This window comes from Rissa tridactyla, chromosome 4, assembly GCF_028500815.1.
Source record: "Rissa tridactyla isolate bRisTri1 chromosome 4, bRisTri1.patW.cur.20221130, whole genome shotgun sequence".
NCBI classification, from domain to species: Eukaryota; Metazoa; Chordata; class Aves; order Charadriiformes; family Laridae; genus Rissa; species Rissa tridactyla.
The window spans coordinates 73699093-73719111 of record NC_071469.1 but is presented as its reverse complement, the minus strand read 5'-3'; the positions used below and the strand labels follow the sequence as shown (position 1 = coordinate 73719111).

The following is a 20019-nucleotide window of genomic DNA, read 5'->3' as shown; positions in this document are numbered from 1 at the left end:
CAGCATCCACTGTGCCCGTGGCAAGCTCTGCCGCTGCCTGCAGCAGTCCTCACCAAGGCAGCATCACGCAGGCATTTAGTCTGGCGCATCGGCCCTTGCCTCTCCACACTGATGGAAACCCTGTCATCTCGGCCAGGCTCCGATTGCCGGGCTGGCCGGCGGGTAGCACTCCGGCTCTCCTTGCCTCGCGGTGCCTTTTATCTCCATCTGCAACTCTTCTCCGAGTAGGCCCTGGCCGTAGGAAGGGGGGCAGGTGTGTGGGAAGGGGACGTATCACTTGCTTCTTGGGAGGTTGCACCTTCCCTTCCGTATGTGTCTGACACGTTGTTTATTTTAACAACGGTTGTGCTTTGTGCTGTGATGCTGGATTACCTCCTCAGCTCAGCAGTCGGTGTCAAAGACTTCCTACAAGTGGAAAGAAGCTGTGAGCATCACTGTTCATGTTGGGGTCTTCACCGTGAGGCTGTCCTGAAGTCTCGGGGCGGGGGGGGTGGCGTGTGGTGTGTCTCCTGAGGTCTTGGTGACATCGGAAACCAGAAAGGACCTGGGTTCTCCGCTTAGCTCTTCAGATTTTGCTAGCTTGCATTGCAACAGCAGCCATGGCAAAGCAACTTGGGGTTAACTGGGGTTGGCAAGTCTGAACAAAAGCCTGAAAAAAGTTAACTCATGCCGTCGGCTCGAGTTGTAATATATAGATAATCCACATTTTCGTGTCGTTGTTCTAAGTACTTCAGGCTGGCCCCGCCGCAGCCAGACCAGCCACCTTCTGCAGGGTAATTGTACTGGGGGTATTCTCACCGGGGGCTGCCGACTGCTGCTGTCAGCGAAGCCCTGCGTGCAGTAGCGGTAAGTTTGCCTCAGTCTGTTGGCAGGATGGCAGGCAGGGTAATTGCATTTTGCCAGTGTACTTGCGTCTCTTGCTACCCCTGGATGCAGCTGCCTGCTCCGTCGTGCCCCGTGGCACCGCCAAATGGGTTTTGCCCCAGTCATGGCTCCTTTTCCAGCGTGGTTTGGTGCGTGTCGCTCTTCAGAGTGCGAGGAGCTTTATGATCCTCGCCACAAAGATAAATCACTGCTACTCCTAGAGCTTTTCAGGCAGGTTCTTTGGCTCAATCTATGTGTGATTTAGGGTATAAATGCTGAGTATCAGCAAGCGGAGCGTATGGATAGGCACCACTGAGTTGGCAGCGAGCTCGTGGGACGGCACTGCCCTGGCCAGGCAGTGGGAATCGGGTGGTCTGGTCCTCTCCATGCCCCATGTTTGCTGCCCTCCAAACAGCGTCATCACCACCCTGCCTTTTATCTTCATTTCCTCCTCGCTTGGTTGTTGGTTTGTTTTTTTTCCCCCACCTGGGATTTCAGTGTTTGTTTGTTTGGCACCAGGGAGGCTTTCTTGTTTGTTTTTTTAAAATACCTGTTGTGACAGGCAGGGCTGAGATGGGGCTGGGCTGCTCTCCACATCCATCCGAGTGCCTGTTCGGGAAATGAGGCCAAGTGGGGAAAAGAAAAAAAGAAATGCAGTTGGGTTTGGCCCTGGGAGATTTTTCTGTCCTCGGCTGGAGATTTTTCTGTCCTTGGCTAGTTACGCAGGGTGAGGGATGGGAAGAGCTGCTCAGTTTTAGGATCTGAAGAGGAAGACCTGTTTTATCATTCTGGGGAAGGTTCCTGCAAGCTACCAGTACCGGGCACCATCGTTCTGCTGCTGCCTGCTCCATCCAGCCAGACCACCCTGACCTTGAGGAGCAGATGGCACTGTGCTCCCCTTCCTGCCGTGGGCCCCTCTGCCTCCCCACCAGTGGTTTCGCTCCTCTGTCGAGGAAGATGGTCTGGTGAGGCTGGGAGTGAAGAGCAGAGCTGGGACACAGGCCACCAGCCGAGTCTCTGCATACATCCTCCTCCTGCAGCGTCTCTCACACCCATGCACGTTGTTGTTTGAAGGGAGGACAGCGGGGCAGGCGACCCATGGTACGCTGGGCAGGAATCTTCCACTGTATTAAAATGAAAGTATTTACTGGCTGCATCAGTTGCCCAGCTGTGGTTAGTTTGTATGAGAACCATTTCCTGCTGTTAAGGAAACTATTCAGCTTTACAGCAGTTCGTGGCAGGAATAGATATTACTATTTACAAAACCTTGTGCTCTTCTTCTCTCTTCTGAGCGGCAGAGTTTCTCACCTGCGTCCCTGCCATCGAAGCGCTTGGGGTGGTGAGAACAGAGCTGCCATCACCGTGCTGCAAGAAAATATCGCAGGCTTCAGTGAGGAGGGGAGCTGGGGAGGATAGGGGCTGCAGGAAGGTTGGGGCTTGATCATCACAAAAGCATAGAATGGTTCGGGTTGGAAGGGACCTTGAAGCCCACCCAGTGCCACCCCCTGCCCTGGGCAGGGACACCTCCCACCAGCCCACGTTGCTCCAAGCCCCGTCCAGCCTGGCCTTGAACCCCTCCAGGGATGGGGCAGCCACAGCTTCTCTGGGCAACCTGGGCCAGGGGCTCACCACCCTCACAGCAAACAATTTCTGCCTCAGATCTCACCTAAATCTCCCCTCTTCCAGTTTAAAACCATCCCCCCTCGTCCCATGGCTCCCCTCCCTGCTCCAGAGTCCCTCCCCAGCTTTCCTGGAGCCCCTTTAGGGACCGGCAGGGGCTGGAAGGTCTCCCCGGAGCCTTCTCTTCTCCAGGCTGAACCCCCCCAGCTCTCTCAGCCTGTCCTCACAGCAGAGGGGCTCCAGCCCTCCCAGCATCTCCGGGGCCTCCTCTGGCCCCGCTCCAACAGCTCCGTGTCCTTCTGCTGTTGGTGCCCCAGCGCTGGAGGCAGCACTGCAGGGGGGTCTCACAGAGTGGAGCAGAGGGGCAGAATCCCCCCCCTCACGCTGCTGCCCACGCTGCTGGGGATGCAGCCCAGGCTGATGAAGGCGGTGCTTTCAGGGCAGCGTGGCCTGAGATGCCATCTTTCTGTACTCGGTGACATTTACTCGCCAGCATCCTGTTCTGAGAGTAGGACCTGACGTGCTGCTCTGCGTTACAGGCAGCCAAGCAGGGAAGTGGTTCGTGTTATAGCTTATGTTGGGGTTGGGTTCTTCTGCATGAACATTTGCAAAGCCGTCATGCTGAAATACCTGCAAGCAGGTGCCTCCTTCCCCACTGCAATGGTCTCATCATCTAATGCACAACAAAAACTCTCCATCCTGGCTCTGAACCTTCCTTGAGAGTGGGTTTTTTAGGTAGTAGTTGTAACCTGCCTTTTTCAATGGTAAATTTGATTTCTTTAATAATTTGAGTACAAAGAAAGACTGGGGCGGGAGATCTGGGTTCTTTCCTGCCCTCGCGAGATTTCCTTCTGATGAAATCATGTCATCTCTGTGAGTCCAGATTTATTTCTGCAAAAAGAAAGGTTGCTCTGCGGTGCCTCATGGAGGGTCACCAGATGTTTTGGGTTATGCTAGAAGGTGATAGGGTGCCCAGCACCAAATTGTCTCTGTTCAGGGAGCTGCAGAAGCCTGTGATGAGACCAGAGAAGATGTCCTGCTCTGTTATCTTGTCTCTTCCACCACGTAGCTGCAGGGTGTGCAGGAGGCCTCGGTGGAATCAGCATCATCTAAAAAATGTGCTTCTTGCTCCAAGCCTTGCAGCAGCCACTTTGTCACAAGATCTTTGTTGACAAAGTAGGTTATTAGCCACCCTGTTTAACAGGGACTCGGGGGGCTGGATTTCATTAAGGGAAGGAAAACAAGCATCTCACTCACGATTTGCATACATCAGTGACTGTCCTCTTCAGTGCATTTGCTCACAGTATTTCCCCAAAACGTGCCACAAGAAGAGGGGTGGGGGAGTGGCGAGGTGTTAACTAAGCATCAGTCACATCCTATCTTGTGTTCAGCATTTGCTTCTTACGAATTGAGCCCTTCTTAAAAGTACTGTTAGAAGACAGAAGTAGGACTTTCCTGCTACAGAAGTTGTTGTTACCCATAAGGAGGAGGATGATGGAAGGCGGATGGGGAAGCAGCGCAGGGTTTGCCGTCTGTACACTCCCGTAGAGCCAGCAGAAACAGAGCAGCAGAGGGTTTGTCATCCCCAAGGGAGGAGGTCTGGCTGGAGCCAGGGACGCTGCTGGCTTCTTGATCAACCCGTGAGTAGGTGTCCTTTGGGCATCCTTTGTTCATTGGAGACAGGCAACATGAGCCGTCACAGCTCCTCACAGAATCACAGAATGGTAGGGTTGGAAGGGACCTCTGCAGATCATCCCGTCCAACCCCCTGCCAGAGCAGGGTCACCCACAGCAGGTGGCACAGGAACGCGTCCAGGCAGGGTTGGAATGTCTCCAGAGACGGAGACTCCACCACCTCTCTGGGCAGCCTGTGCCAGGGCTCTGCCACCCTCACAGGAAAGAAGTTCCTCCTCATGTTGAGGTGGAACTTCCTATGTGCAAGTTTGTGCCCGTTCCCCCTTGTCCTGTCACTGGGCACCACTGAGAAGAGCCTGGCCCCATCCTCCTGACACCCACCCTTTAAGTGTTTATAAGTGTTGATAAGATCCCCCCTCAGTCATCTTTTTTCCAGACTGAAGAGACCCAAGTCCCTCAGCCTTTCTTCATCAGAGAGGTGTTCCAGTCCCCTCATCATCTTGGTAGCCCTTTGCTGTCCCCTCTCCAGCAGTTCCCTCTCCTTCTTGAACCGGGGAGCCCAGAACTGGACACAGCACTCCAGATGCGGCCTCACCTCCTCCCGCAGTCTGACCCTGCTGGTCCCTGCCTGCTTCTGGCCATCAGCTTGATCTTGTTGGCCAACTGGTGCTAGTTCAGCTGCTAAATTGTCTCCATTGGTATTTCACAAAAACGGGAGGTACTTTCCCCGGTGTTACTGTTCAACAGCTGCAGCACGGGTGTTGTGAACAGGAGAGGCTGATTTGTGAAGACATCCGAGATCCACCGTGTCGAGGGAAATGTGAGGGCGAACGGGAGGAAGAGCGCGGAAGGACCAGCGCAGAGCTCTGCCTCTGGGTAGCAGTAATTATCTGTACCAGTCGAGGAAGGAAATAACTGGCTTGGCAGCAGTGGTGCAGACAAAAATCTCAGTGAATCACAGGCTCGACATGAGTCAACGCTGTCACACGGTTGTGAAAAAGGCACACGTCACAGGAGGCCGTGTACAGAGTTGCATGCTTCGCAAAGCATCTGAAGTATTCCTCCTGCTCCTGGTGCCGGTAAAGCCACGGCTGAAGCCCTTTCTTTCCTGTTTTGGATGCTGCGTTTCGAGGAAGATGTGGGCCAATAGCAGAGAGTCCAGGGAGAGTGGTCAGAGGGCTGGAAACCGTGAGGAATGAGAAAAGCTTGAAAGGACCCGGGATTGTTTAGTCTAGGAAAGAGAGAGCTGAGCCGGGTTGGGGGGGGATATAAAAAGCTTTCAAAGACATAAAAGGCTGCTGCGAAAAGTGAGGGAGTGATCTGTTCTTAGTAACTACGAGGAAGAAGACAACAAGTCATAGGCTGAGCAAGGAAATGTAGTCATTGGGGAAAACTTAACGTAAGTGAAAGGCTGATGAAGTACCGAAACCTCTAGTGCGTGTGGGGTTGGTGTCAGGAGGCCTCGGAGCCCTCATCTCTGGGTGGGTGGGAGAAGAACTGGCAGGACGCACGATGAGGCCTTCGTAGCCCCGTTTTCCTATTGCTTGATGATTATTTTCTAAAGCTTGGGATGAAGTCTGCCTCTTCGGCGGCAGGCGCGCGTTTCCCGGACGCTGCTGACCTTTGCGTTACAGGACAGCAAGGGATTACATGTGACAGTGACACTTCATCGTTGGTACAGCAGCAGTTCTCCGAGGTCGGGCTGCAGGCTCGCGCCAAGGTGGGAGGCAGCTTTGCTGTTAAGGACAGGAATACAGAGTGCGTTCACCTACGGTGGGTCGGCGAGGGAGCCCTTGGCTTTCTGTTTGTCCCTCTGTGTGACGGTGCCGGGTGACGCACAGGCACGGCCCTTGTCCTGACGACGCTAGAGGGGCGCAGGGGAATCCCCCCGCCAGGGCAGAGCTCACCAGCACGCTTATTTGCTGGTTCAGTGGCTGATTCGAGCCATGCTTTTTAACCGTGGAAAGTGAGAGCGTGTCTTTGTGTCCTAAATAGGCGATTGTCCTGATTCTCATCCCCGGGATCCATTATGTCTTAGCAAATTACTTTCTCTCTTTTAAATGCCTTAGTGATTAAAGATGCCACAGCAGATACCCTTAATGAGTACAAAAAGGGTAATAATTCCTCTTGTTGGCACTGAATGCAATTAATCAGGCCCCTTTACTTGCTTTTTAAACAGATGAGGCATTTAAGGCCAAGCAAGTTTTTAATTGGACTTTAATGTCTCTCATTTACTTCATTTTGGCACAAGCGTAGGAATTCCCACCCCCAGGTTTGCTGTTGGATTTATTCAGGGTGATGAAAGGCTCAGCGCGCAGTGAAGACTCAGCAGCAGACTTGAACATGTCCTTCAGCCCGTGCCTGGCTCCATCTCGTTGCCTGGCCTGGGCTTGGTCCTGCTTCAAGGAGCACAGAATTGTCCAAAAAGGAGCAGAACCAGGTCATCCAGCCCAGGACCCACCTCCAGCATGGGGACGACACCAGATGTTAACAGTATTTTTGGAGTAGTCGTCAACACAAGGGTACGACGTAGCCTGCCCTGTTTCATTATGTTCCCTTGCCTTGAAGGGACCGTTGACTTGCAAGTAGTCTTGTGGCTATCTGGAAGCCCTTGATGGAGGTCCATCAACCTAGACTCAGTAGCTTCAAACGTGGGGTGAGTTGTATCTTTTAAGGGATGTTCCTGAGATCCACAGCCAAGGGGAGATTCAGAGGCCTTGAGCCCTGTTACAGGTGGATTGTGTGCATGCAGAGGTCGTTAATTTATGCCAGCAATTCCCATGGGAGAAAAGCTGTGTGATGACCGGCCTTCACCTAGCCTGCAGCCCCCGCTCCCTGCTGTGAAGCCAGCACCGCCTCAGCTTCCACCTCTGGCCACGAACCCCCTTGCCTTTGGTTCCCTTTGCTCATGGATGTCCTCCACTGTGGTTTGGGGACAGCAGCTGCCTGTCAGTGCGTCCCAGGCTGTGTTTCGTGCAGGGACGAGTCCTGCAGCCCAGCCTGGCCCATTGGCCCTTGTCCCAACTCAGCTCTTCAGCTGAAAAGACTCCAGTCTTGACGTGTGCGAGCCTGCCTCCGAGCCTGCCTGTCGCTTGTCTGTGGGGCAGGGATATCTCTAACAGTCATTAGAGATCCTGAAACGGCTTCAAGGGGGTTTTCCAGGTGCGTGCCGTGTCCTTTGCGGAGTCTGTAGTACAGCTGTGCGGCAGCCGTAGGCTCCCACCCACGGAAGGGTTGGTGGATGCAGGTGAGCTGTGAGTGCCCTTGGACAGGTGAGATGCCTCTTACGCCATCGGGGTTCTTTATCCCAAAACGCATTTAGGAGACACGTAGGGACAAGGGACAACACCCTCCATTTCTGCATCCCCGCTTCTCTCCGACTTCAAAGGTAGGCAGAATTGTAAGCGCAAGTGAGTCTGGAAAGTTAAGTCTATTCAGAGAAATGTGTTATTGAATAGCTTGTGTTAATTTAAACACCTTCTGCCTGCCGAGCTGGGGGCAGAGGAGCGTTGCCAGCTGGATCAGCCATAGCAACTTCTCTAGATCTGTCTGAGAGCATCTTTACTTTAAGTCAAACCCAAGGCCTCCCAGTGCAGCGTAAGGAAATGCCGGGCACAAGCATCAGGCCCTGCCTTCCAGGCGGCTGCTCGGCAAGGACTGCCACAGGGGACGCTTGCCCAATGTTGTGTTTGGGTTTGCCTTCTTACTTGTCGTATCTCCTCTCCTCCCACTCCCTTGCGACTTGAACATGCGTCTGATACTGGGTTTGGTGGTTGTGTAAGGCTCACGTGGAGTCCTAGATAGCCAAGTGTGGGAACCGAATCTCTCCGGTTTTATCTTCCGCTGAGAACATCTTTGCGCATTTTGCCCCCTCGCAGCACTTTCCAGCTACCTGCAGATAAGGATACTCGGAGCCGTCGTGTCTTGAAAAGCAAGGGAGAATCGGAGGTTGAGCGAGGATCAAGGTTTTGTTGCGTGATCATGATGTGAGGGCTGTAGCCATCTCGATGAGACATTCAGGGATGAAAGAGAATAAAAGAGCATCCAGCCTGCTCTGTGTCCCTGCAGGGTGAAAAGTGTGGGCTATTGGCATGTTCTCCAGCAGTGGGCAGGGACTGAAGGAAATAAGAGGATATTCCTGCTCCTCTGGCTGGGCAGTATGAGGAAGGTCAGGCAGCTTTGTCCTGTGGCTGTGGAGCCTGCCAAGATGCCCTTAATCCAGGGTTTGTAGGCCCAATATATCTATGTCAGGAAGCTGCAACCCCAAGTGGTCGTCCCAGCTGTTCTTGCATTGAGAACCTTCTGACTGAGGCTTACAAAGATGTTATTTTCTTTGATTTAGTTCCATATGAACTGCGGAATTATTTTCCTTTAGAGGCTTGCAAATTATGGAAGCATAAACCACGCTAATGATGCGATAAGGAGAGCTTTGGATGCGTTCCCAAGAACGGCCACCCCTGGGCAGAAGGTGCTTGGAGAGCACTGATGGAGAGCCGTCTGCCGTGCTCACCTGGCTGCCTTCCTTGGGGCCCCCCCCTCCCCGAATTCCTCCATCTCCCAGGAACGAGAATCATTTCCTCTCCGGCTTCTTGCGGAGGCAAAGGCCCCGCAGACCTGAAGTTATCTCTGGAATGTGTGTAAACACCGAGTTCAATGGGATGCTGTTTGCCCCTCTCTCCCGGGGGGGTTTAAGAAGGGGTTAATACGAGTTTGTTTACGGGTTCCTGGCCCTGGGAATTGTCTTCCTCGGAGGGCAACCCGGCTGACCCGGCCCTGTGTGTGCGTTTCCCAGCACGAAGGGGAGATTCGGGGGCCCCGCCAAGCCGGTGGGATTTCGCTCCTCTAAGAACAAGGAGATGAAAGACCAAGGTGGTTCTTCCTGCTAAACTGGGACCGGGGAGATGGTGTGGGATCGCAGTGCACGTGCGCCGGGACCCAAAGTGTCGTGTGATGGTGTAACTACCAGGATTTAGGCAATCCTTGGGCAGAAGCAGATTTGCAATCGGGGGAAGGTGGGGGTTACTCCCGGTTCTGGTGCCCCCCTCTTCAAAGGCCGTTGGAACACAAGCAGGGGGACAAAGCCTTAGAAATGACGTACGGTCTGGGACAAAATGCATTTCCATGAGGGGCATAAAGAGCTCCATCTGTCAAAAAAAAAAAATAAAATTCAGATGTAAGTTCGTTATGGTGTACAAGTACATTACTAATGAGACCAGCCTGGGCACCAAATTACTCTTCAATTTAGAACAAGCAGCAGAAACCAGACCCTAAAGCTAGACAAAGTCAAGTTGAAAACCAGCGCGTTGATACCAACGAAATGGTTAATTCCTAGATGCGTTGTCAGCGCTGGTGACGCACTGAGGCTGGATGCCTTCCAGAAAACAACACTGTAAACCCAAGACAAAGAACTGGGCTTAGCGTGGAGGTGATCAGTGGAATGGCTTGGCCTGGTATATACAAGGGGTCAAACTGGATGATTTAATGATCTCTTTTGGCCTGAAAGCTTTCTGTTCTCTTAAGAAGATAAATGAAAAAGCCCTTTCACAAAAAAAGCGAGCACTTGAGATATGTGTGTAATGAACTCTGCTGCTTCCAGGGGAACGGCGGAGCAGGATCTGCAGGAAGCGTGACCTTGCCGCCTGCAGGCTGCCTGGAGTTGGTGGCCATCTGTTAAGTGGAGGTGGCTCGCCACCATCAAGGCCACCACTCTCACGCGTGACGTTTCTCAGCTCCGTTTTTCATTGCCAACTGACGCTGTCTCCCTGCATTTAAGTAACATTTGCTTCCTTATCTCTGTCAGGGTGAAGAGGCCAAGCGGCATGAGCAGCCTCCTGGGGAAGATCGGCTCCAAAAAGCAGAAGATGAGTACACTGGAGAAATCTAAACTGGACTGGGAGAACTTCAAGGAGGAGGAGGGGATTGTGGAGGAGCTGGCGATCCATAACCGAGGGAAAGACGGGTAAGAGGGACTTTACCTAGTAATAGTCCAGCATTTCCCACCACTTCCTATACATGCAGGAACCCCATCGCTTGCTACAGAGAGAGTTCAGCAAACCTGTGGGATTTCTTAAGGATTTATTCTAGGGATACATAAAGCCAGGAGCTGCTGTAGGTATCACAGGGAGACAGGAAAGTCTGCAAGCACCTATCGCTCTCTACTAACGACCTCGTGAGTTCTTCAAGTCCAGCTCAAGTGGAGTCTGGCTGTGCTTTATTTTCTCTCCTGCTAGTGGCACAGATGCAGCGTGAACCGGTCGAATGCAGCACTCCCATGAGGAAACGCAATTGCCTTTGCCCTGGTTTGTTGGGTTTTTTGTGTTTTGTTTTTTTTTTTTTTTAAATATCTCAAATTGGGAGGTATGTTTTTTTGTTCCGTTCTTCAAATGACACGTTCCAGCTGCGTCTGTCCTCCCTCCTCCTGCGTAAAGATGTATGCAAACCCAGAACAGCTGGCAAGGTGTGTTAAAGATTATGGCAGCGCTGGGCGTTGGTTGTGTGCATCAAGCGATGTTCGCTCCAATGAAGTTAATGGAAGTATCGTAAAAGTAAATGGCAATGCTGTAAATAAAACAGAAAGTTAATAACGTGCACTGCAGGGAAGGATAATAAGATCAGAAGTGGCGTTTCCCCTACAAGTGCTTTGCTAAGCTCTGGGAAAACGTAACCGGCTTAGTGGCCAGCTCATAAAACGTATTTTTATTGTAAGCTGTTCTTTTACTCTGCGGGAAAAACTCAGAGCTTCTGCATTCCACCAGATGGGATTTTATATTTCAGGTAGATATTTGGTAACTGCCGGGTTTTGTCAGTTTGGTCTTGCACCCTTCCACAACACCCGTCAGATCTGCCCTGATCTGATTCTGGACACTCACCCTTGAACAAGCAGAGCAATTCAGTAGGAGTGCTGGAGGGGGACGGGGCCTTCCTCCCAGATCCCTGAAACCCAAGGGGGTAAGGGATGTACATCGCGTGACAGAGCACGCGTGCAGCAGAGCACCGCCAATGCTGTCTGCGGCGTGGCGAACGCTACCGTTGGAGCCCTGTACGCAAGTCTCTCCGTTGAAATGGCCCGTGCCAGGAGTCTGGAGGGAGAGCCAGGCTGCTTACCAGGCTCTGTCTGCGATGGAGGAGGAGGAGGAGGGTGAAGGTAAACTTGTCCCATGAAGGTCCATCAGGAGCTGCAGGCTGCTTTGGGAGAACCCACCTCCAGGGAATGCTCCTGTTCCTGTCTGTGGCACCCGCCTGGCTTGTCCACATGGGATGTGGAGAGTAAGTCCTGTGAGGAGCGGCTGAGGGAGCTGGGGGTGTTCAGCCTGGAGAAAAGGGGGCTGAGGGGAGACCTTCTCGCTCTCTGCAACTCCCTGAAAGGAGGGTGCAGCCAGGGGGAGTCGGTCTCTTCTCCCAGGGAACAGGCGATGGGACAAGAGGAAACGGCCTCAAGTTGCACCAGGGGAGGTTAAGGATGGAGATTAGGATAAATTTTTACACGGAAAGTGTTATTAAGCGTTGAAACAGGCTGCCCAGGGAAGTGGTGGAGTCGCCGTCCCTGGAGGTATTTGAAAGCCGGGCAGACGTGGCGCTGAGCGACATGGTTCAGTGATGGTTTTTGTCAGAGTTACGCTGATGGTTGGACTCGGTGATCTGAAAGGTCCCTTCCAACCCGGGCAATTCTATGATTCTAAGAATTTGCCCTACGCAGGTGTCCGGAGTGGCTGCCAAGTTGTGGTAACGGCTTTGGGCCTTCGCTCCTCTGGACGGGGCTGATGGCAGCAGTACCGCCATTAAAAGCCAAACCATCTCTCACCGATTCCTGGGACGCACAGTTTCTTCCCGCAGCCATTGGAATCAGCGTGAATCGGGGTCCATCACTCTCAGCTGGGCTGCACCCAGCCCAGACAGGCGGGGACAACCCCTGCGCCAGCGTTTTGTGGCATCTTTTGCTTGTTCAATCCTCGTGCGTCAGCCTTTCTTGGGCAGTGCTGTCTCCTTTCTCACCCCATACGAGCAGGACAGCTCGCTCTTCACGCCTGGCAGACCTTTCCGGAGATGCTAACGTAATGGTCCTTGAAGGCTGAAGAAGGGATCAGCACGTTGAAAAAGATGAGCAAAGCAAAACAGCGATTTTAAGAGCATCTGTAAGCTTGGACAGCTTTGGGGTTTGCTGCTGCTCGCATCCCAGGCTAGAAAATCCGCTGGGCTGTTGGCAAGTGGTTTTTGTCGTTAAACAAATGAGAAATGTGACGCCCTGATAACTTCAGACAGTCCTCACAAAGCTCTGCTAGTCAGGCGTGTAACGTGAGGGGAACAACAAGTGTCTGCTCACTGCGAATTACATCCACCTCCAAGGTAAAGGGAGGGAGAAAGGAGAAGCACCGCTGGACGTGCACCCCCACTGCCTTTCTGCTTTCGGGCCCCCTGCAAGCGCCCGCCGTGTGAAGCGTCCTGCTCCGTCACAGCCTGCTCGGGGCACGGATCACGCAGACGCAGCTGCCGCCGGCTCCGGGTTGTTTTGCCGGAGCCCGTTGTCCCTTCCGCAGCCGCCTCTTCTCCTTTAATAACGCAGGCTCTGCTCACCCTTCCGTGGGCAATCATTTACACATCTCTATAAAAACCATAATGAGCGGTTGTTAACCCTTCAACCCAGGCAGGAGGGAGCGGGGCGCTGCCTTTATCCCTGGTGCCGACATACGTTAGAAACCTTTGGTCCCTGCCTGTCCTGCTTTGTAATTAAAAACGGCTGCCTGACGAGGAAAGCCACAACTCACTCCGGGAAGCGTCTGCCCAAGGCCGTGCGCTAGAGATGGGCCCTGCATGTCTGGAGGAAGGCAGGAGGCGTTTCTTTTTGCTCCGAAGGGAGGGCAGGCTGAATTTCTCTTTTTTGCAGTAACCTTGCAGAAGTGGCTGTTCGCAGCCTGGAGCTCTCTGTGCCTCCGACCTCCCCGGCCCTTCCCCGGCGGCGACCGAGCGACGGGGCCACGGCATCTTTTTTGCTGCTGGTGCCGGTTCTCGGGCAGCTGGACGGGGATTCGCCAGCCCTGGACGGGGATTCGCGTTTCCCCAGCAGCGGGATCCGGGTTGTGTCGGATCCTGAGGGCCTGTCCTGGATTCGACAGGAGGGGCCGAAGGAAGGAGGGAAGGCAGCTCTCCCCTTTGCTGTCGCGTCTCTCCCGTGGGCTTTATAAATGGAAATGCGGCCTCTTAATTGGGCCGCCTTTGTAGGGCAGGCCCAGTGGGGGAGCAGCCCCGCTCGGGGTGCGGGGCCAGCCCCGTGCGCTGGGTGACTGATGGCGACTGGCAGGGGTCACGGATGGAACCCTCCCCGCAGCAATTTGCAGCTGCCCTCGTTAGCAGAGACGGTCCCTTCTCCCAACAAATTTACTCTCCTCTGCATCACAGCTGCTCAGTTTCCACACGGGCTGATGATTTACGGGTAGCTATCGATTCAGGTAGCAAAGGTTATTTAGAGAAGGGCCGGACGGGTGTTTGTGCCTGCCTCGTGCACTTTGCACTGCTGTTTGGCAGCGCGCAGCCAGGCTGGCAACCGGAGAGGGAGCCGCAGGGTTTGGGGCGCAGGGTTTGGGGCTCAGGGGGAGCTTGCACCGACCCTGCAGACCCGCTGCTTCCCTGCTAGCGTCCGTCAGCCCCTCCAGCCTCCCTGTGCGTGTAGTACAAGCCGGCCGGGCTTGTTCCCCGGCTGCCTGCCCCATAAACCATAGTGCGTGCACAGGTGGTGCCCTGCGGGGTCCGCTCTGGGCCCGGCGGCGCTTTTCTGTGGCCAGCCAAGGACAACGGCACTGGGTAACACTGAGGTTCCTCCTCCATGCAGAGCCGTGAGACCGCATTCCTGGCTCGTGATCCGTATCAATCCCCCAGGAGCGAGTCCCTGCCAGCTGGAGAGGCACGGCAGCCACGGAGGAGAAGGAGGAGGAGGAGGAAGGCTCTGACCCCTTGCTGGGGTTGGAAGAAGGGAGTCACAATTTGAAGGAGCTTCAAAATCAGTGGCCTAGGTGGTTGGGGTGTTCCCAGGATAACAGCGGTCCCTTGCCTTCCCGGCCGTGGTTGCGGCTGGTGTTCCGCAGCGGAGGGGGAGGAAAACCACACGCCCAGCAATACGACACACTGTCACATACAACGTGACCCCCCCTCGACTTCCTTCCCGTGGCCTCTCCGAGCCCGGCCCCGGGCGCGGGTCACCTCCCTGCTTGCGGGGATGAAGGGAAGCGACACTCCCCTGCCCGCCTTTCCTGAGCCAGCGTGGGGAGGGGGCCTCGAGGCACGGCCCTCCCCTGACGGCCAGGGGGCCAGAAAAATACCTCCCGGCAGCCAGCGCATCGTCTGCGTTACGCCGTGCTCAGCCCCTGCCCCTCGCAGCCAGCGGAGATGAGCTGACCCAGTTGTGTCAGCGTGAGACGGGCTCGGGCTGCGATGGGAATGGGATGGCAGCAGGGATGCGCGGGGCTTTTCATCCTCTCAGGGACAGAGCTGGCGGGGGGCAGGAATCACTGAAACGAATTCGGATTAATTCATTTCCAATGATGGCTGGGTGGGCAGGAGTGTCAGGGCCATCCCTCGCAGCAAGGGCGAAGGCACCCTGGTCCTGGGAGCATGTTCAGTGCCAGTTCGATAGTGGCATAAAGCACAGCAGAGTCTGTAGCATAGGTTCGATAGCGGCATAAAGCAGAGACCTTATAGAATCATCGAATGGTTTAGGTTGGAAGGGACCTTAAAGCCCACCCAGTGCCACCCCCTGCCCTGGGCAGGGACACCTCCCACCACACCACGTTGCTCCAAGCCCCGTCCAGCCTGGCCTTGAACCCCTCCAGGGATGGGGCAGCCACAGCTTCTCTGGGCAACCTGGGCCAGGGGCTCACCACCCTCACAGCAAACAATTTCTGCCTCAGATCTCAGCTAAATCTCCCTCTTCCAGCGTAAAACCCTTCCCCCTCGTCCCATGGCTCCCCTCCCTGCTCCAGAGTCCCTCCCCAGCTTTCCTGGAGCCCCTTTAGGGCCTGGCAGGGGCTGGAAGGTCTCCCCGGAGCCTTCTCTTCTCCAGGCTGAACCCCCCCAACTCTCTCAGCCTGTCCTCACAGCAGAGGGGCTCCAGCCCTCCCAGCATCTCCGGGGCCTCCTCTGGCCCCGCTCCAACAGCTCCGTGTCCTTCTGCTGTTGGTGCCCCAGCGCTGGAGGCAGCACTGCAGGGGGGTCTCACAGAGCAGAGCAGAGGGGCAGAATCCCCCCCTCACGCTGCTGCCCACGCTGCTGGGGATGCAGCCCAGGCTGCAGGGGTCTTGTCACCAAAGGCGGTGCAGCCCCTCTGCCCTAGAGGGACCACGGCTGGTGGTAGGAGGAGGCTTCAACCTTGCTGTGCAGTTGGGTCTTAGGCACCTTCGTGCACGCTGCCAGCCACCCAGGAGCCTGGAAAACCCACCGAGCTCCTCTCCCCTGCAGCCTTCACTCCTGCTTTCAAGCGACTGGCTTCTCCGGTTCCTGGCAGAGAGATGCCGAATGCAACGCAACGGCTCCTGCATCTCGCACCGGTGCCGAGCGTAATGACCTTGTCATGACAGCCCGAGTGTTTGCCACCCTGGAACAAATGCAAAACAATTGTGATGATTCAATTACAGCTCCTGTTTTGAATTGCAATTTCGCTCCCTCTGTAGGTTAATTAGTAGCACAGCCCTGGGCTATCTGTGGCAAGGGTTTGCAGCAAAGTACATTAAAATTCAGCTGCATGCCATTAATGAGCGGCAGGGTGCTTTTCCAGGCGCAGGCGTGCTTACCTTCTTCCTTGCAGCGCTGAGAGGGAGAAGTACCTACTCGGCGGTGGTTAGGAGCTGGTCTGGGGCTGGGAAACCCCTGGCCTCAATCCCTGAGCTGCCGCGGGCTTGCCGGGTGATGCCGTTTGCTTCCCTGCTGCTCCCTGGGCCCGTTACCAGCCTGTACGGTGGGCCGTGCCGCTGCAGTGGAGAGGTGCTTTGCTGGGGGGGGGGGGGGGGCAGCATGGCCTGGGCAGCCTCAGAGCTGCTTCTCGTGCCAAGGACCTGCCCTCAACCCACCCAGGCTGTTTGTGAAGGTCATTTCTCAGCCGTAAGAGAAGAGCTGGAAGCAGGAGCAGGCAGCCCATAGCTCCAGCCTAGGGACTGTGGGGACCCCAGACCTCTGCAAGTCCCCCAGGAGGCACCCAGAGCGGGTTCGGTGTCCGCAGGAGACGTTCAGTGCGGCGATCAGCTCATGGATAGAGAGGGAGGGAGGCAGGTGATGCCTTCCCTCCCTGCGCGTCCCCTGGGGTGGGCTTTGCCCCGGGCTGGGGGCCGCTGCCGGCGCTGCTCACAGCCCCTGCCCCTCGTCTGCCCGCAGGTACATCGAGAGGAAAGCATTCCTGGAGCGCGTGGATCACAGGCAGTTCGAAATCGAACGCGACATCAGACTGAGCAGGATGAAGCCCTGATGTGCCGGGGGTGGCCACGGGGGATCCTGCTCCCTTCTGTGCCTGAGCGCTGGCTGGGGGCCGCCAGCCACCGGACCACCGGGCACGGAAACCGTTCTCTACCCAAGACTCAGCCTGTATGTCTCAATGTACGGGTTTTTCCTTTTACTGTAATAGTTTGGGGAGGGTGTTTGTCAGTGGGCAGGGGGCACTTTGAGGGTTAAAGGGTCCAGCAGGTGACAGAAGAGACCGACGTGATTCTGGAAGGCGGCTTTCCAAGGAGAAGAGATGGCGGCACCCATCCTTTGCCAACCGCGGGTGCTTCTGGCAGGAGGAGGAGCCCCCGAGGCTGGGAGGGTGCCAGAGCCTGGGTTAAGGCTGGGCTGGTGTATTTGGTTGAGGGAAGAGCTGCAGGAAGGTTTCGTGGCTGCTGTGTGTGCATAATCCATGGGATTCGGGGCTGGAGCCCTTCTCCCTGCTCCGCCAGCCCCGCAGCGCTCCCTGCCCCTCCGTGCCGCGCTCCTGCCCGGACAAAGCCGAACTGTCTGTACTTGTTTGTGGGGTCTGATGATGCTGGGGGGGGGGGGTTTAAGCAAGTCGATGAAGAAATCCTTCCTTGTTCACGCTGTCAAGAAGATGGGAGCAGCTGCAGCAGGCAGCATGGGCCAGGATCTGCGCGTTGGTGTGAATAAAGTATTCCATCCCGACACTCCTGCGTGCCGGCAGCGTGGTTTGTGCAGGACGCAGAGGGCAAAGAAATTAAGGGTCACACGCAATAACGAGTGTCTGGCTGCGACCGTGAAAATCCCTGCTCAGAGGTGGCCGGTGTCTGCCTTGATAGCAGCCCAAGGGTCAGGGCAAGTGCTTATATCCCAGTCCCATCCCTGGGGACAGCTTTGGGATAAAATCCAGACTTGGGGGGTGATGGGGCCAGTGTAGCCCTCCCGTAGCAGCGTTGCAGGAGTGAGGAAACCCACCCAAATCCTGGCCGCATGGGGACATTCCGCAAGCAAAGCTGCCTGGGTGTGGAGCAAGCGGTCGGAGCTGGAGGCCAGCAACGCACCGTCATCTCGGCCATCCCTCCTGCTCCGGCTGGCCGAGCTCGGCAGCTCCCCAGGTTTAGCCCATGCATGTCCTCGGAGCAGAGGTGCCCACCGGCCTTTCCCCACAGGATGCTCTGAGCCTGCTCCATGGGCTCCATGCCGGGGGGGGCAGAGCAGCGCCCAGCCCCATCCTTCCCACTAACAGGGCGAGCGATGCCGCCGCTGCCGCTGGCCACTTGCCCGCGGCTCTGAGCGTGGTCTCGGCTTTGGGCTCACGTGTCAGCTGCTGAGTCAGCCCTTGCTCTGCGGCCGCGTTGTGGGATCCAGGAGAACAAAACACCACGTGCTCGGGGGAGAGCTGCTGCCTTCGGCGCCCTGTTCTGTACGGAATCAGCTGTCGCGGACCTGCTCCAACCAGCCTGAAACTGGACAGAAACAAAACAACAGGGGTGACAACATGTTTTCATCTCCAAACGCTTCCCAAGCCTGTTGCTGCTTTGGTTTTGGCTGTAAAAACAACCGGAGTCACCGTGCAGGGCGCCGCGGCGGGGAGGTTTCAGCTCGGGACCGGGGCTGGCGGCAGCGGCCTCCGCTGCCGGGCTGGCCCCGCGAGGGGGCTGCGGTGGTAGCCGGGCTGCTGGTCCACGTTGGGTGGTGCAGGACCATCTCCGCCTCCTCTCTCCTCCCTGCGGGCCGGGGGCTGCCCTGCTTGCAGGGTGACCCCCGGCAGGGACCCCGAGGCGAGCTGGGCTGGTTTGGCAGCAGATCCTCGCTGGTGCAGGGGCTGCAGGGCGGCCACCAGCGGGGCTGGAGGGCTGGCCCCGCTGTCAGCGCCAAACGGGGGAAACCATTTGCTTTTTGCAGGGGACACTGGGGACCTTCTCTGCCCTCTGTCACCCCATGGCTGCAGGGCTGGGTCCTCGCACGCTGGACGGAGGCGGGGAAGGGTCCCATCACCCCCACACGGGCTGGGTGCCGGCGGCGTCTGGCTCCCCGGGGGCTGCCGACCAAAATCCGTGGCACGGGCATCCCGGCTGCTGCTGGACGCTGCCTGCTGTGCCCGGCCTCCGATGTGGCTGCATTTTAGGGCTCGTTCTGCTCCAGCAGCTCGGCAGCATCCTGGGGGGCGAGAAATGGAGGATGATTCTGTGCATTGTGTTATGAAGAACTGAACGGAGATGCAACAGGAAAACCTTTGGAGGTCCCGCAGGCCAGAGGCACCAAGCCCGGCCCTGCTCTTAAAAGCCTTAAAGAACTCCAGGCTGTGTGCGGAGAGACACAGCGTCGGGCTCTGGAGAGCTTGGCGGGGGGGTGGCTTTGGATTTACGTGTACGCTAACGGTGTGTTAGTGGGATCTGGCCAGCCTCCACTGGTAAATTGGGAATATCGGTGACCCCAGCATAGGGGATCCTGCCCGCCAGCCCAGCACTGCTCGCTCTCTTTTCTCTGGGGTTTTCATTTTTTTTTTCCCCTTCCCTTCAGCTGAGCAAACGTGGAAAATTTTGAAATCTTGGAAGCAACCTGACCTGCTGGAAAAGTGCGGTTTAGCAGCGGTGGCCGAGAGGCTCGACTCCTCTCTCTGCTGGGCTCCCCGGTTCCTGGCAGCGTAGCATGCCTGGCACGGCTCGGCTCAGCTTGGCCAGGCTGGGGGACGCCGGGCTGCGGTGCCATTCCCAGCCCGACAAGCTGGGACGGGCCGGGCAGGACAGCCCAGAGGCAGCTCCAGCCTGGAGCCGGTTTCTGGCTTCCTCCGGGCGCGTGCTCCCAAGCGTCCCGCGTTTTTGCCTGGTTGGATCATGTATTCCTCGCCTCTCCTTCCTGAAGACGAGGAGTGATTTACAGGTCTCCAGAAAACACAGCTTGGCTGCTTAGGAAGGGGAAAAAAGGGGGGAAAAAAAAAAAAAAAAAGCCAATCCGCTTGCTATTTCCGTTGCCCGGCCGCCTTCCCACAAAGGGGGGTGGCCCTGACACACGCCACCCCTTAGCGTCCCCGCCAGCCCTGAGCTTTCTGGAAGGGGCAAAGCTCCCAGGAGACGTGCGTCCTTCTTTTGAGACGTTCCCACCTTGAGCTGTCTCCTCCGGGAAGCTCATGTGTCCTCCGAGGGTCGGGACCCACCGGGGGCATTTGCTCAGGGTAATTCTGTCCCTCCAAGGAGTCCCCATGGCCCGAGCATCACCTCGCCCCAAGGGGCTCCCCCTTCCCCGGCCGCCTGAAGGGGCCCCTTGTGCGGCCGAGCCCCGAACAAGGCAGCGATTGTCTCTGCGCGCCCGGGATGGGACAGTCGGGGCTTCTGCCGCGGCGGCCACGCTCCAGAGCTGCAGGAAAACCAGCTGCTGGGGTCGCCTTTATTGAGCTGTGCGGCGGGGTTCGGGGAATCCCAAATTTTATGGGGCTGTGGGAATCAACCTGCATTTAAAGCTGCTTGGGCGATAG

General features: G+C 56.3%; 1 protein-coding gene and 1 long non-coding RNA gene across 3 annotated transcripts in view; one reads left to right on the top strand and one right to left on the bottom strand.

The window, feature by feature from the left end:
- LOC128909367 (uncharacterized) overlaps positions 1-20019 on the bottom strand; it is a 199762-nt gene that overhangs the window by 166424 nt on the left and 13319 nt on the right. The gene's annotated exons all lie outside the window — the stretch shown is intronic.
- The window catches only part of CFDP1 (craniofacial development protein 1), a 74694-nt gene that overhangs the window by 54161 nt on the left and 514 nt on the right, over positions 1-20019 (top strand). Inside the window, exons 6-7 of one of the 2 annotated variants that reach the window (XM_054200951.1) lie at positions 9919-10077; positions 16473-17348. In XM_054200951.1, the coding sequence (XP_054056926.1) occupies positions 9919-10077; positions 16473-16563 (250 nt within the window). In that variant the 3' untranslated portion in view covers positions 16564-17348. Of the gene's footprint in view, positions 1-9918; positions 10078-16472; positions 17349-20019 lie in introns of those variants that run through there. The other variant, XM_054200954.1, reaches the window with a different exon arrangement.